At 45.0% G+C, this 13,328-nt stretch overlaps 2 protein-coding genes across 3 annotated transcripts in view; one reads left to right on the forward strand and one right to left on the reverse strand.

The window, feature by feature from the left end:
- mtor (mechanistic target of rapamycin kinase) overlaps positions 1-13,328 on the forward strand; it is a 102,138-nt gene that overhangs the window by 37,958 nt on the left and 50,852 nt on the right. The gene's annotated exons all lie outside the window — the stretch shown is intronic.
- On the reverse strand, positions 1,919-7,080 carry angptl7 (angiopoietin like 7). Its single transcript, XM_088938056.1, has 5 exons — positions 6,460-7,080; positions 4,280-4,380; positions 3,791-3,985; positions 3,253-3,451; positions 1,919-2,921 (listed from the first exon to the last, which is right to left on the reverse strand). Exons 1-5 carry the CDS (start codon positions 6,833-6,835, stop codon positions 2,752-2,754), a joined length of 1,041 nt encoding a protein of 346 aa, XP_088794182.1. The 5' UTR covers positions 6,836-7,080; the 3' UTR covers positions 1,919-2,751.

A 13,328-nucleotide genomic window follows, 5' to 3' on the forward strand; every position in this document is an offset into this window, starting at 1 on the left:
TTCTAGAAACTCTCATTATAAAAACATAGGCAGCACTTCCAAAAAACCAGAGAAGTGCTTTGTTTTCTGCTACCCATGAATTCTGTGGTTTTGATTTAGATACAAACCTCCAGGCTTTTGTTGTCCAACATAAACCAAAAACTTAAAATGCCAAAAGAGTACTCAGTATTTCAGTCATGACTTTCAATTTTTACAATTTCCTTCTGAATGGACCTGTTATGTTTAGGAAAGTTGAACTTTTGTTTATAAGAGCTGTCAGAATTGGCCAGTGTGCTTAGGCACCGGGTAAGGTTTGCCAAGCGTGGCAGTAGTTTTGACAGTTTTCAAACAACCCTTTGATTAGCGGCTCTGGAGGATGAAGCAGGTTGACTGCGGAAAGCAGGGGGTTGTGTGTGGCCCATGGGGCTCTTGGAGGTTACGTGAGGACTCTCTGTCCTGGGAAATGTCCTGAGGATCTTAGCAAGCCTTCTCAGGAAACGTCCTGGCTGGGGTTGTTGACCGTGTCGCCCTGCACAGTGAACACCAGTTACATTCCGGGGCTTAAGGGGATGTCCTGCACAGACGGGCTGAAGGATCTGAACCTTTTTTAGGAACAAGAACGGGTTAATTCCACACCGAAAAGTAGAAATGCTGTGCTTTGGCTGTTGAGCCTTCTTCAGGAAGTGCCTTTAAGACTAAGAGCAGGAGGTGCTTCTTTACCCAAAGGGTGGTGGGAGTGTGGTGCAAGCTACTAGCCAAGCTGTTGAAGCAGATACCCTGGTTTCTTTCCAGAAATGCCTGGATGAGAACTTGCGTTCAATTAACAATTAATTGAACAGGCTAGATGTGCTGAACGGCCTCTTCTCCTTTGTTAACATTCTTATGCTCTTACAGTATGTTGCCTTACCCTAAGTTTCTGCTCGTGATTGAAGGGTTGGGAACACTAGGCCTGCGCTCTCTCGTCTTTCGTGCAGATAACCTGATATGCTCTTTGAGAAGACAGAAAATAACTGCTTCTAGTGTTCAAATGAGAAGCCTTAAGGTAAAGAAAATAGCCATAAACCAAATCTGGCAGACACAATCATGTAGAATCAAGTTGCTCGGCTTTGCATAGAGCCAGCTGCAGAAGGTTAATTTATATACCAGGTGGCAGAAACCAATGGACAAACTGAACAGTTGCGTTTAGGGAGCTGATGAATAGGTTACAATTCAGCTGTTCATCGGAAAGCAAAGTATTTCTCGTACAGGTTTCAGGACCTCTGTAGGCAAGCTCTTTAATATTCCTCCTTAATTAACGCCACATCTTGCCGCCGGCCCTTCTTCGGCGGGTCTTTTTCCCCGAGAATCCAAGAAAAACAAAAGCCTCTGTCAGATCCCTGATCCCGCCCGGCATTCCCGCACTTGCCCGGCTGAAACAGGGGTGGTGCCAACAGGAGGAAGTTTGTTTCGGAGTCCCACACAGCGGGTTTTCCCTTTGTCCCTCCGCAGCCCTCGCGCGCCGAGGGCTCTGCTGCCATCTGGTCCCTTCCTGAAAGCACGCCGTTACCATCACAATCGGCCAGGTGGCCGCGGGAACCGCGCGGGGCCGCGATTCTCATGTTTAAATTCAGCGGCAGGCTTTGCACAGGGGGCGCGAGCCGCGAGTACGTGGAGAGGTCAGCACCGCTCAAAAGGCAGGGACACGCCGCATTGTCAAGTAGAATAGCACATGTGACTCTGAAGCGGCACCAGGGGTCTGCTCATTGTTTCCCTGGCGTTTGTGCTGGCTGCCGATTATGTGCTTTGGTAGATTTTACACCTGCAAAAGAAGAGAACGCCTTTTATGCTGAGCTGTTGTCAGCCCCTGCCACAAGCACTCCTCTGAGGTGTGATATGTGAAAAGGTCTGGGGCAGAGGGCGAAAAGGGGCAAGTGTCAGATGCATGGGCAAGGAGCCAGATGTTTAAAAATACAAAGTTTTTCTTTATTCAAATAGAATGTTGCCATACGAAGCTGTACACATTTTACACATTACATATCATTTTTTTAGGACAAAATAACAACAACATATTATTACCACAATGTCATTTGTGTATTACATTTTCAAAATATAAACACATCTTTACAGAAATCTCAGAATGTCACATTTCCTGTTCATTCCAGTACAGAACCCCTTTGACTGCTGCTTATTTAGAGTATAACATCTCACTTTGTCGCAAGCTGGTAAACTCAGACCCTTTAATTCTTTCATTCAGTATGCATACATGCGTGTCTGTCATTATTGTTTCCAGATGCGCCAAACGATTCCTTTTATAATACAACATACCTTACTAATGGACATTTCAAAAGAATTTTAAGTACTCTGCATTGCACTGTAAAGCACAAATATTGTGAGTTTTGTCTCCCACATCTCATCTCTCTAATGAAAAATGGAAGGAGGTAACAGTTTGGTCTTTATTCGATTTTTGAAAGTAAAGTTTCGCTTCAACAGGTTTAGTAAGGAGATACTGACCGATAAGTTACAACCATTCCTTAGTCTCCACACAGGAAACCTGCACATCCAAGTTCAGCTTTCCAACAACCTTATTGAAAAATATAATTAAGATTTTAAAAAGATAAATACTACAACTGCACTACATTTTACAATTATTAACACAATGCACTTTCTATTCCAGGGAGATGTTCCACAACTTAAAAATAAATCACCGTTACAGAATAAGCGGCCGTGTTGCTGTTGTTTTGTGCCACACGAGTAGATGGTCCCTCTCCTGCGTTTTTTTTTCCTGAAAAGTCTTTAAGGCGAGAAGCTCTGTGGGCGGATCTTCATCTCCACTCGTTTCAGGGAGTAGCTCGAGCCGTGCCAGCCGTACCAGGTGATGCCATCGCTGTGCTTGGTGTGGTCGCCGTAGCGATAGAACACCCCGTTCAGGTTGGAGTCGGTGCAGCAGTTGTACCAGTAGCCACCTTGGAGACAAAAGCATCAGGGAGTCGGTCACCGTGGTAACCGTGGATGTGTTTTTGCCGGTTTGGAAGCTAATTGGCTATGTGGATATTCTCCTACTCGGCTACAGTGGGAACAAATTCAGCAAAAAATTCAGGTGATATTTATTTATGAGGGTGTCTGCATGAGGCACAACTTTTTATTTAGACCTCAGTACTGCCAGTACCCATTGTGGAGCGAGTGTGGACTTTATAAATCAAATCTGTTTATTCCTCAGTTCGTTTTTGAATTGGGGTCTGTGATTTGTATTCACATCTTTTGGAATGAGGTGGGGGGTCGGGTGAAGGGGCCTACCTTTGCGCAGCTGGGCGCAGTCGTCCACACATTTGTCGTTGTCCTTGTTCTTGGTGCTGAAGTTGGTGTTGTTGTGGTACCTCAGGGAGTCCCGGCCCGCGTTGCCGCTGTAGTTGGCAACGAAGAGCTTGTAGCTGTTCATTTCGTTGCTGAGCGTGAAGTGGGCGTACTCTGCGTAGCGCGTCTCGCCCTGCCAGTCCTTCAGGAAAGAAGACGAGATATTAGCTTAGCTTAGAATATGTTAGCTGAGCACTATATCTGTCATTCCTAGAGGCCTAAAACTTTTGTCTTTTTGTGGGATTAAGATCTACTTGTTCCCTGAGACGAATCCAGATAGCATCCTGATGCAGTTGCTCTGATTCGTTTTGCTGCAATGAAATCTGATTTTTAAAATCACTAAAAGGATCTATTCAGCTCTCCATTCAAGAGCTTAATCATTTCAGGGCAGGGTGAGACATCAGGCTGGGGAACCCGATGGCCGGGTTTGGGATCAGATATGGGATACTGCCCTATCCCTAGCGCATTCCAGATCCGTTACCTCCAGTTCGATCCTCAGCACGGTGGGCTGTCTGGTGAGACGGAAAATGTGCTCGTTGCCCAGCCAGAAATCCCCACGGATGGTCCCGAATCCTTCCTTGTACTGCTTCCAGTCCCGGTTGAAAGAGGTCAGCCCCACCTTGCGCCTCTGAATGACTGTCCAGCCCCCCCCTTCGGTGTCCATGTCGCAGTATACCTGCGGAGAACAGGGAGAGTGAGAGGGCGAGGAGCATGTGATGAGCTTGCGCACAAAGGCACTTCTTTACTTTAGCTGTTTTGCAGAGGACCAAACACTTTCAACATGTAGGAAATAATTTTGTGTGACTTTTCCTGGGCAAAGCGTTTATGGAGCTTTAATTTTGCTTAACGTTTTTGGTGTGTCTTCGCCGCAGCCAGGTCATTGTTTTTCGCCGTTTTAAATCAGCGGGCCCAAAGGGGGCAACTTTCTGAAACCCCCCAGGACCCCACGGTTCCCAGCTCGGTGACTCACCTCAAGCTCAGGGGTGCCCAGGAATTCGTCTGCGGGTAGTTTGTACACGCCAGAGATTTTGTAATTCCTGCCGTACAGCGATGAGCAGTCATAGATGGCATCTTGAGGAGAAAAGAAGAGAATTATGGAAAATTATTCAGCATGAAGTTTTTCAGTAGTAAGACAGTAATAAGGTGTTAAACAGTGGGGTTTGTCAGACGGGTTTTTGTTGCAGATGGTGCTTTGTGGCGAACTTATTATATATAGTGCAGCTGGATTGGTTTCAAGTTCTCAAACCAAAGCTGTAAAAACAGCAGATTCTTTAAAGATGCCACCTAAGGGAAATATTGTAAGTCGATCTCGAAGATTAAACACCTATGTCTCGCACCTCTCCACACCTCTGTGCAGTGAACTGAAACGCCTGTCTGCACTCTGCCCCTGTTGCTACACGGCCTTTGTGTTTGTCCACTCATTCCCTGAGGCTGGGACTGTCTGGGGCCTTTACGTTCATGAAGTCCATTTAACATCAAGACAATTCAGAGTGAAGGGTGAAGCACAAAACACAGGGCACCAGTGGAAACGACGTGGAATGCATTTTAAACCGACAGGAGCTACTTTACACAAAGGGTTGTGGGAGGGTAGAACAAGCTGCCGCAAGCATCACCTACATGAGGTCATGGGATCAGTTAACCACCAACTCCCCAAACTGGCTGAATGGATCAAATAGCCTCCTCTGGTTAGTGACCCTTCATGTTCATCACAGGGTGCCATGTGCTTAGATTTGCAGCAAAATGAAACAGCAGAAATTCCAGACCCACGGCCTGCTGTACAGTCAGACATGAAATTCAGTAATGTGGCTTCTTCCATGCTGCCATGGGCTCAGTTTAATAGCTGCTCTGCTCTGGGAGATGATTGGTTTGATGAAGCAGGTCTTCAGTGAGAGACATAGGAGATTATTAGTATGGCTGGACGCTTTGGCACTCCTGTTGTGAAGTTACAAGAAAAGGCAGCATACTGTAATTTGTATTCTGGGCATCTAGGAAGAGAAGTCTGGTCCGATTCCAGTATTTACCACTTGTTGCACACTTGAGGAATGTGCAATATCCGTTAACTGGGACGGAAAAATATATTTTTTTAAATACCAGTGCTGAACTGTGGCATGATTTTTTTATCTCATTATGTTACAGTAGCAAAAAGGGCATTTTTGCTTCTCCGGGGCTAACACACGAGTTGTATGGAAGACTCTGGAGCTTTTAAAAGAAATGGGGAAAATTACTTGCCCATTGCAAGTATGTGACTGAAATACCTCTTTGATTTAAAGTTATTATGGCTTTGTACCATTTTTTTGGAAATTACTTTGTACCTTAAACAGCAGATTTGCCTTAAGGCTCCGCTTCTTTGAAACAAACATGTGGCAAAGAATTCTCCAACTCATGAAGTTCCCTGAGGGATTTTTAAAAGGTGAAACAGAGGAGTTAGTCCAGACTTTTGTCTGAGGGTTCTGACAATTCAGAATTTATTGCCACTAATAATATTATTTTCAGACTCCTCAGGATGGCCGGGTTTCACCTGTGCAACAGGCAGCTGTGTGGAATATGTGTGTTCAGCCCTTAATCATAATGAAGAAAAGCATGTGCGCCAGTCTTTCACAGCAACACCTACTGCTGTACCTGCTGCAGTGCCGTCCAGTCCCAGAGACTTGTGTTGTGTTGAAGTACTTTAATGCTTTTAACTTCTGGTGCTCCGTAACACCTCACTTTCATGTTGTTGGTGGCAATAAGCAAAAACGTCACATCATTTCTATGAGCCTGTTTGCTTTCAGGTTCTGCTTTTTACACTACTTAATGCACTTTGACTTTTTAAAATAGGTACAGAAGTTTAGTTTTGCAGTCATTCTACACAGTTATAAATAATTCTGTGTGACATAAACCACTAGCCCAGAGTTGTCTGAAACATTTTTGCTGTGCTGTTTGTTAGCAGAGTCTGTGAAACGGTCACGCTGACTCCGTCTAGAATTGGTCAACTGTGTGCGTGTGTGGCGGGCACGAGTTGGGTTGAGAAGAACATACCACAAGCTTTTTGCGAATTGCACCCCTCCCTTTGGTTTTACCTGGGACGGGGCGAGTGCGGGCGGTTGTGTATTTCTGTGTGCGGCCCAGGCTGTGGCTGTGGCTGTGACAGAGCTTGAGCCCAGCCCTTACCTGCAGAGGTCTTGGTGACGGCCTGCGCGGCCTGCAGCTGTGTGATGTCCAGCCGGCTGTTGACTTCCGAGTACTTCTCCTCCACCTCCAGGAGGCGCCTCTCGTGCTGCTGCTTGCCCTTCTCCAGCTCGGCCGCCCGGCCCTCCAGCCGCGCCGTCTCGACCTCGTGCCGCGCGCTCAGCTCGCTCAGCAGGCTGCTCAGGTTGGCCACCTGCACCTTCAGCGCCCGCACGTCCTCGCAGCAGGCCTGCTTCCCGCCGCTGGACGGGGCCGCCATGCGCCTGGGCTTGTGCTGAGCCTGCGCCCCCGCGCCCCCCAGCAGCAGAGCCAGCGAGCCCCCCAGGAACAGAAAGCAGAAAAGAGCTCGGCTCGGCATTTTGGTTTCACAAAAACCCAATCAAATTGATTTCAGGCAAAAAGCAGTTGGCCCCTTTCTCTGGTCAGGTTGAAGTTGGAAGTTCCCCTCTCAGCACTGCAGAAGAAATCAGGAGCTGGTTCTGGTTGCACAGTGGCAGCGAACCTCTCTGTCCTTGAAACCAGCTGTCTTTGCGAACTCTGCAAGGTCTCTCTCCAGAAAGGGACCTGTTGTAGCATCTTAAATATCTTCACATGTGTGCCCTCCCCTTTCAGCTGAGCTCACACACACTCACACACACTCGCACACACTCTCTCTCACGTGCTCGTGTGGCTCCACCCAGCCCCTCGCCTCCCATCAGGTGCTGGCCGTCCTCCGAGGGGAGAGAGGTCTCCTAGTGGCTGGGTCAGGAGCTGCCGTGTGTGTGTGTGTGTGTGTGTGTGTGTGTGTGTGTGTGTCGGGGACGACTACTCCGTCTGCTCAGCCCGAGACTCTCCACGGGGGTCCTGTTTGATTCCAGTGGGCTGAAAGACCCCTTGAGGTCACACCTCAGCCTGAAAATAAAAAGAGAGTGTGTGTGCGTGCATTTGGCACCCAGCTATTTTTTTAGCTGAAACACCTTCTTGATGGTTTTTCTTGATTGTAAAAATCTGAGATGCTAAAGTTATTTAAACCTTATAAGGTATTTTGTCTTTAACTGAGTCTTATTATGTTCCATATGTTTCCGACTGCCAATACCCACTCATCTGGCCAAATATATGACATGCTTACCTCCTATTTGAAATGAAAGAAACAAGAAAACTTTGTTTCGCTGGCTTTGTGCCAGCCATCCTAACTCTAGGGCGCTTTTTAGTAGAAAAACATGGGCTTTATACCGTTAAACTCTTTTAAAAACATTAGCCACTTCCCACCGTATTTGAGGACATGGTAGAAGCATGCTTTTCTAGTTTCGTGTGAGGACTAGTGTTACCCTTTTCCACAGAGCATGCCGGCACAGTGGTTAGCATTGCTGCCTCACAGTGCCGGAGCCCTGGGTTCAATTCCTGGGGTGCTATTTCCTCTGGATGCTCCAGTTTCCTCTCGCGTTAATTGGCTTCTGGGGAAATCGGTCCAGCTGTGAGTGTGTTTGTGTCTGTCTGTGTGTTTGTGTAACGCCCTGCGATGGGTGATAGGCTATGGCCGCCCTGTACCCCTGTATTGGGTAAAGCAGAAGCAAGGAAGCTGTGGGTTCAGCACAGGTACAGTGATAGTGTCATGAGCCCAGGCTGGGCTGGCTGGTGCGATCAAGCAGGTTTCAGAGGACAGCAGTGTCAATACTAGTTAGGGCTCTGACTGCCAGGAATGTTGTGGGTTCAAATCCAAGGTGCAGTACTACCCTTGTACTCCGGAGCAAGACACTTGACTCGGATCACTTCGGAAAAGTTCAGTGAAGTACAAATAGTCACTTTAGTGCCAGTCTTAGTCACTTTACAAGAAGGTGTCAGACAGATAAAATAATAATAATATAGCAGAATCGTGTTGGTGCCTGTGGCATGAAACTGAATGCAGCCTTTGGCATAGCAGCTAATTCAGTTTTTTTTGCACAGAGGCAGTACTGTGTGGGCTGTTCCCCAAGGTGTCTTTAAATGCTCAGACATAAAGGCTGAGCGCGTGAAGCATCTTGCAAGTCTGAAGGAATGTGCTTCCTGTTGTGTCATTCCTCATTAAACGTGACCCCATCGTCATTGTGCATGCTGTGCAGACGTCTGACGTTCTTCCTTCACGCGTGTCTCAATGCGGTCAGCGGCTGGACACTCAGATCTTTATATTCCACTAGGGGCAAACTCCGGGCTGGCTGCCCGCTCAACACAAAGTCGATCAGGTGGTCAATTTACACGCGGAGAAGAAGTGCATTGGTCAGAACACAGAGCTTGGCATTTTGCTAACAGACTGTCAGATTTCCACAGTGACATAGTTCACTTAGGGAAGCACAGCACTTAATAAAGTGTGCAGTGCTACAGGAGCCAGAACAGTGCAAAAGTGCATCGTCGTTATTGGGGATATTACATGACATTAAATTCAGTGTACAGTAAATAAAATGCTATAGTACTATGTTTACTTTATATTTAGTCGTTTCTTATTTCATGTTATTTTTTAAATCTACTACTTCTGGACTGTAGAAAAAAAGATCGCACATTAGTTCTTGTGTTCTTTTCTTGAGGAATTTTCAGTGTCAGGTTGTTGTTTGCATGGGATAGGGTCACTTTCCAGCCCTCCCGGTAGAGAATTCCTAGGATGTCAGTGCTGAGGTAATTTAATTCCAGGACAGGAGGCAGGAGTGTATTTCACTTGGTGCCAAAGCTTGTACTTGAGTCTATAGCCTTCCCAGGGTGAAAGGTCAGACTGGTGTCACAGGTCATGTCTTTCACCAGCCAGAGGAGTTGGAAGACTCCCATTTTGTCTTTGAACCCATCATTTTAATTTGTCAAGTAGACACAGTGATTTATTTTCTCACCATTCTAGAAATAATCAGCCTCAACCCTCTATAAGGGAACGGTGAAAAGACCCACATGCTGTCTCCTAATGTTTTTGGTTACTAGTAATAGCTTGTAAGAGATTGGTTATACAGGGCAACCTACTTAGGGGACCAATCGAAGATGTTATTGCAACATAGGTGTGCTTTATTATCGACATTTGTTTATAGACTTCAAACTTTTCAGATGTCATAGAAAAATTTCAAAGGTGTGAATTCTTTGCAGTCAGCCAAGAAATATGGTAAATGAGATACGAAATAAGATTTCTGTTGTACTCTGTAAAATATAAATAAGAAGAAATTCAGTAAAATAATTTCAATGGGAAACCTACAAAACTTTAATGGACGTGATCAGTTTGGCTTGAGACTTAAAAATGTGTATCTTTTCAGTTGGATATTAAGACACTTAAATGTTAAATGTGTTTCTAACAGACTAGGCATGATTATTAGTGTTTTGTAGCGTGTTTCCTGTGCCCTGTAGCGGAGTGGTCCAGTTGTGGACAGAACAGTTCTGGAAGCTCACAGTCTCAGTACTGCATCGCTGAGATCCACAACAGGGGTGGCTGGAGTACCACAGGGGCAATTCAGCTCTGGCTGTTTACTCCATCTTACTTTTCTTGTCTCTTTAAACAAATTGACTGCAGCTCAAAACCTTATGGGGTATGTAAGGTTTATCTGATCCGATAAAGGGTTAATTGGACCAATTAAACCCTTGTTCAGAGGTCAGGAGATCTTGGGGACACAGATGAAACTGCCGGGGACAAGCAGCTGGATTGCAGTCTTTGAGCTCCCAGCCTCAGATCACCACTCTGTCCCTTGAAACCTGTTCTCAGCTCTTCAGACAGATGGCACCAGGTTCAGTGCAGCACACAGGCTGTCTTCCAGGAGGTAAATGAGCTGCCAGCGCTGGCTGGTTGGCAGAAGTCCCTGTTCAATTTGATATAATTTGCTTTCACCGTGGTCTGTTGATGTTCGGGCTGAATGTGGACAGACTTCAAGTATCTGTTCCCCATCAGCCTTGACCCCTGATAAAATAAAGGTGGGGTTTAATAGTACTTGGAAGCTCAAAATTGCGTTTTTAAAACTTTTTCCCTACTTCTGAAAAATCCAAATGGCGATGATGCAAGGATAAAAATATTCCATTTGGAATGGCTTTAAGTGCATCAGTTTCCTTAGGTTTGCTTTTCTGGAAGGACATTTTCTTTTCCCTGTCATGGGATTTGCGTTAAATTCCTGTTACACAATGGGTTTTTTGTCAAAGCGTATGGTCTGTGTTCAGCACATCCCCTCATCGCACTGCCATGTGTTTTCGCTTTTTGCTCATTGTGTACCGTCTGGTACTTAATCATCTGTCCTTTAATTGCAAGAGTGATCCGTTTACGTCTCCAAAACAAAAGTACGTCAGAAAACATTCAGAGAAACCGTGCGCTTTCATTGGATATTGATACAGTTGCCCAGGTTTTCTTAGGCCGAGCGACACATGTCATTAATTTGATGTTTTAATTGCATTTTCCATGAGCTGCTGTTGTTCTGTAAACAAGGTGTTATGTAAAGACACAATGAGGGACATAGAGTGACTTTCAGTAATCCAGCAGGAATGTTACGTGAGTTCACAAGATCCTTCCACGATGAAAATCAATGATTGTTTTAATACCTAAGATTGTTTCCGAGTCTTTTGTCAACAGTTCATCACTGAAATAAGGGAAAAAGACTCTTTTGTGGCCAGTATCCAAACCACAAGCTCTGCTCATATACCCATGGAGATAAACACATCTATAGAGCAGGGCTACAAAGACATCATTGGTTTATTTCACTTAGATGACAATGTCACTGGACCACACATCTCTGGGTACGCTGAACCAGAATGTAAGCATAGCGTGTTACCTCATGGAAGGAGGCCGACATCATTCTTGTTGGTTTGTGGCATGCTTTATAGAGAATATATCTGTCGTAGGGTGATCTGGAATAAACAACTCTTAAGCAAGTGTGTAAAAGTGGCTATTAGTATATAATTAGTGGCTGTAGTATGGAACAATACTGAATTTTACTTTTAGTTTAAATGTCTTAAATTGAACATTTGGTACTTTCATTAAATTCTTTGCAAACCCCATAGTGTTGTTAATAAGCTCTTTAAAGTTTGCTTTGGATTTCTAATGGCTTTTTAATGGACATTACCAGAAATATATTGTTTGCATTCTAATCCTGCAACTTCCTGTGTGCAGTTGAAAGGAAAGACTGTTTTCTGGTCACAAATGACCTGTCATCAGAAAATAAGCTTGATTTTCAAAACAGAAATGTGGGTAGCCATCTCCATGACTAATACATAGTAATAAATCTCCTCCGCATCAAACAAGTTCCTCTCCTCTAATCATCGGATATTGGCAGATGTTGCTAGATTGTTTGATGCAAAACTCCTTCATCGAATTAAACCTTTTTAAGCACGGAAGATGACTTTTTCTCGTGCCCAGTGTAAATCGGGGGGAGACGGCTCTTTCCCTGTCAGTGATTTAAAGACCAACAGTGGAAAGTTGCCTGAGGTTCTTTTCCGAATATGTGTAACCTTTTCACAGGTATGAGTGCTGGAGCACGGGGGCTGGTGTCCTGGCTTAGTGATGTAATGTGCAGGTGTGGGAAAGCGGGTCGGGTCATGTCCACTAAAGACATGAGCCGCGCGCGTGTCTGAAATGGGGATACGTACAGGTTAATTCCAGGCTGAAAACAGAAGGGAGAAGCACGTCTCGACTGCAGAGCCCTCTTCAGGTGTGAAACAGGAAGACGGGACCTCCTTGTATTTGGCAGCCAAAAAAAATGGACAAGAACAGTGTCGTACACAGACAAGTTTTATTTAAAAATGATTAAAAGCAGTGAGCAGACACCACTGTCCACATGACATTAAGTTTGTGGGTCTCAATCCCAGATTGAGCACTGCTATTGTAGCTTTTCCCCCATGACTATGTACTGCTGCATAAAGAGGATTAGAAAATGGGTGGAAGTTCATAGGAACATAAGAGTACCTGCTGACAACCGTCCTCTGAATGTGTTCATTTCTGATTTCATACCTTGTCGCCTAAAATGGGGCATGTTCTAACAGATGGAAATAAGAAAGCCTGCCCCTTTCTCAGAACTTTGTAGATTGAAGAATAGATTAAAATTAACTTTTCACATACGAGCAATATTTTTTCATGAGCGGCTGTGTTTTGAGCAAATTAAACAGATATTTTATGCATTCAAATACTTTGCTTTAGTGTGGTCAACCTGTCTTCCGCAGTACCCCAGGGAACACTTTTTTTGATTGTTACAGTTCAGCTGTTCTAAGAAACACTCGACAATGTGCTTTCACCTGTTGGGAATGTTTCTTATTAGGCCATTTCTGTTTCAAGTACCAGATATTTCCATTGTCTTAGAGACGGAGGACTTGCAGCAAAGAGATTTACGAAACATATGGACTAGCACAGTATGAGCAGTTGACTTCCTGTGTTTTAGAAAGTGATCCCTACCTTAACACAGCTGAGGGCAATATCTTATCCTTTCTCCTCTGAGTCATTGGTGTGAGTCAGTCTCTCTCCCAAGCTCATGTAAGAAAACATTGTTAAAGTAGTTTCCCAGTGGTGCCTCTGTCTAAAGCAGCACACTGTCAAACATATCTTACACCATAAAGGGAGCTATGTCTGGAGTTTAGCTGTTCCCTGCCATACAGTCTCAATGGTGGGCTTAAATGAATGTCCTACGCAGACAGGCTGAAGGAGCCAAATCTCTTTAGTCTCAGTCCTAGAAGTAAACAAGAGGACTTACGACTACTCTCAGATCATAACAGATGTTGACAGTCATTTCAGTAGACTTCTTCTTGAACGGAACTGAGAATCAAAGTAGAGCTCAGGGAAGGATGCGGATGGAAATTGAGAGGGCATGCATTAAAGGCTGAAAGCAGAAAGCACTTCTTTAGACAAACAATGTGGGAGCCTGGAACACGTTATCCAACCACATTGTGGAAACTGATGCCCT

The sequence above is a fragment of the Atractosteus spatula genome, chromosome 20, assembly GCF_055471065.1.
Source record: "Atractosteus spatula isolate fAtrSpa1 chromosome 20, fAtrSpa1.hap1, whole genome shotgun sequence".
Lineage (NCBI taxonomy): Eukaryota > Metazoa > Chordata > Actinopteri > Semionotiformes > Lepisosteidae > Atractosteus > Atractosteus spatula.

What these genes read in the sequence shown, in the direction of transcription:
- angptl7 (XM_088938056.1), bottom strand. Translation starts at nt 6,835, where the DNA reads ATGCCGAGCCGAGCTCTTTTCTGCTTTCTGTTCCTGGGGGGCTCGCTG. An exon ending in CGTCACCAAGACCTCTGCAG is followed by an intron (nt 4,381 to 6,459) that starts GTAAGGGCTGGG and finishes TTTCTCCTCAAG; the next exon opens with ATGCCATCTATGACTGCTCA. An exon ending in TGCTGAGGATCGAACTGGAG is followed by an intron (nt 3,452 to 3,790) that starts GTAACGGATCTG and finishes TCTTTCCTGAAG; the next exon opens with GACTGGCAGGGCGAGACGCG.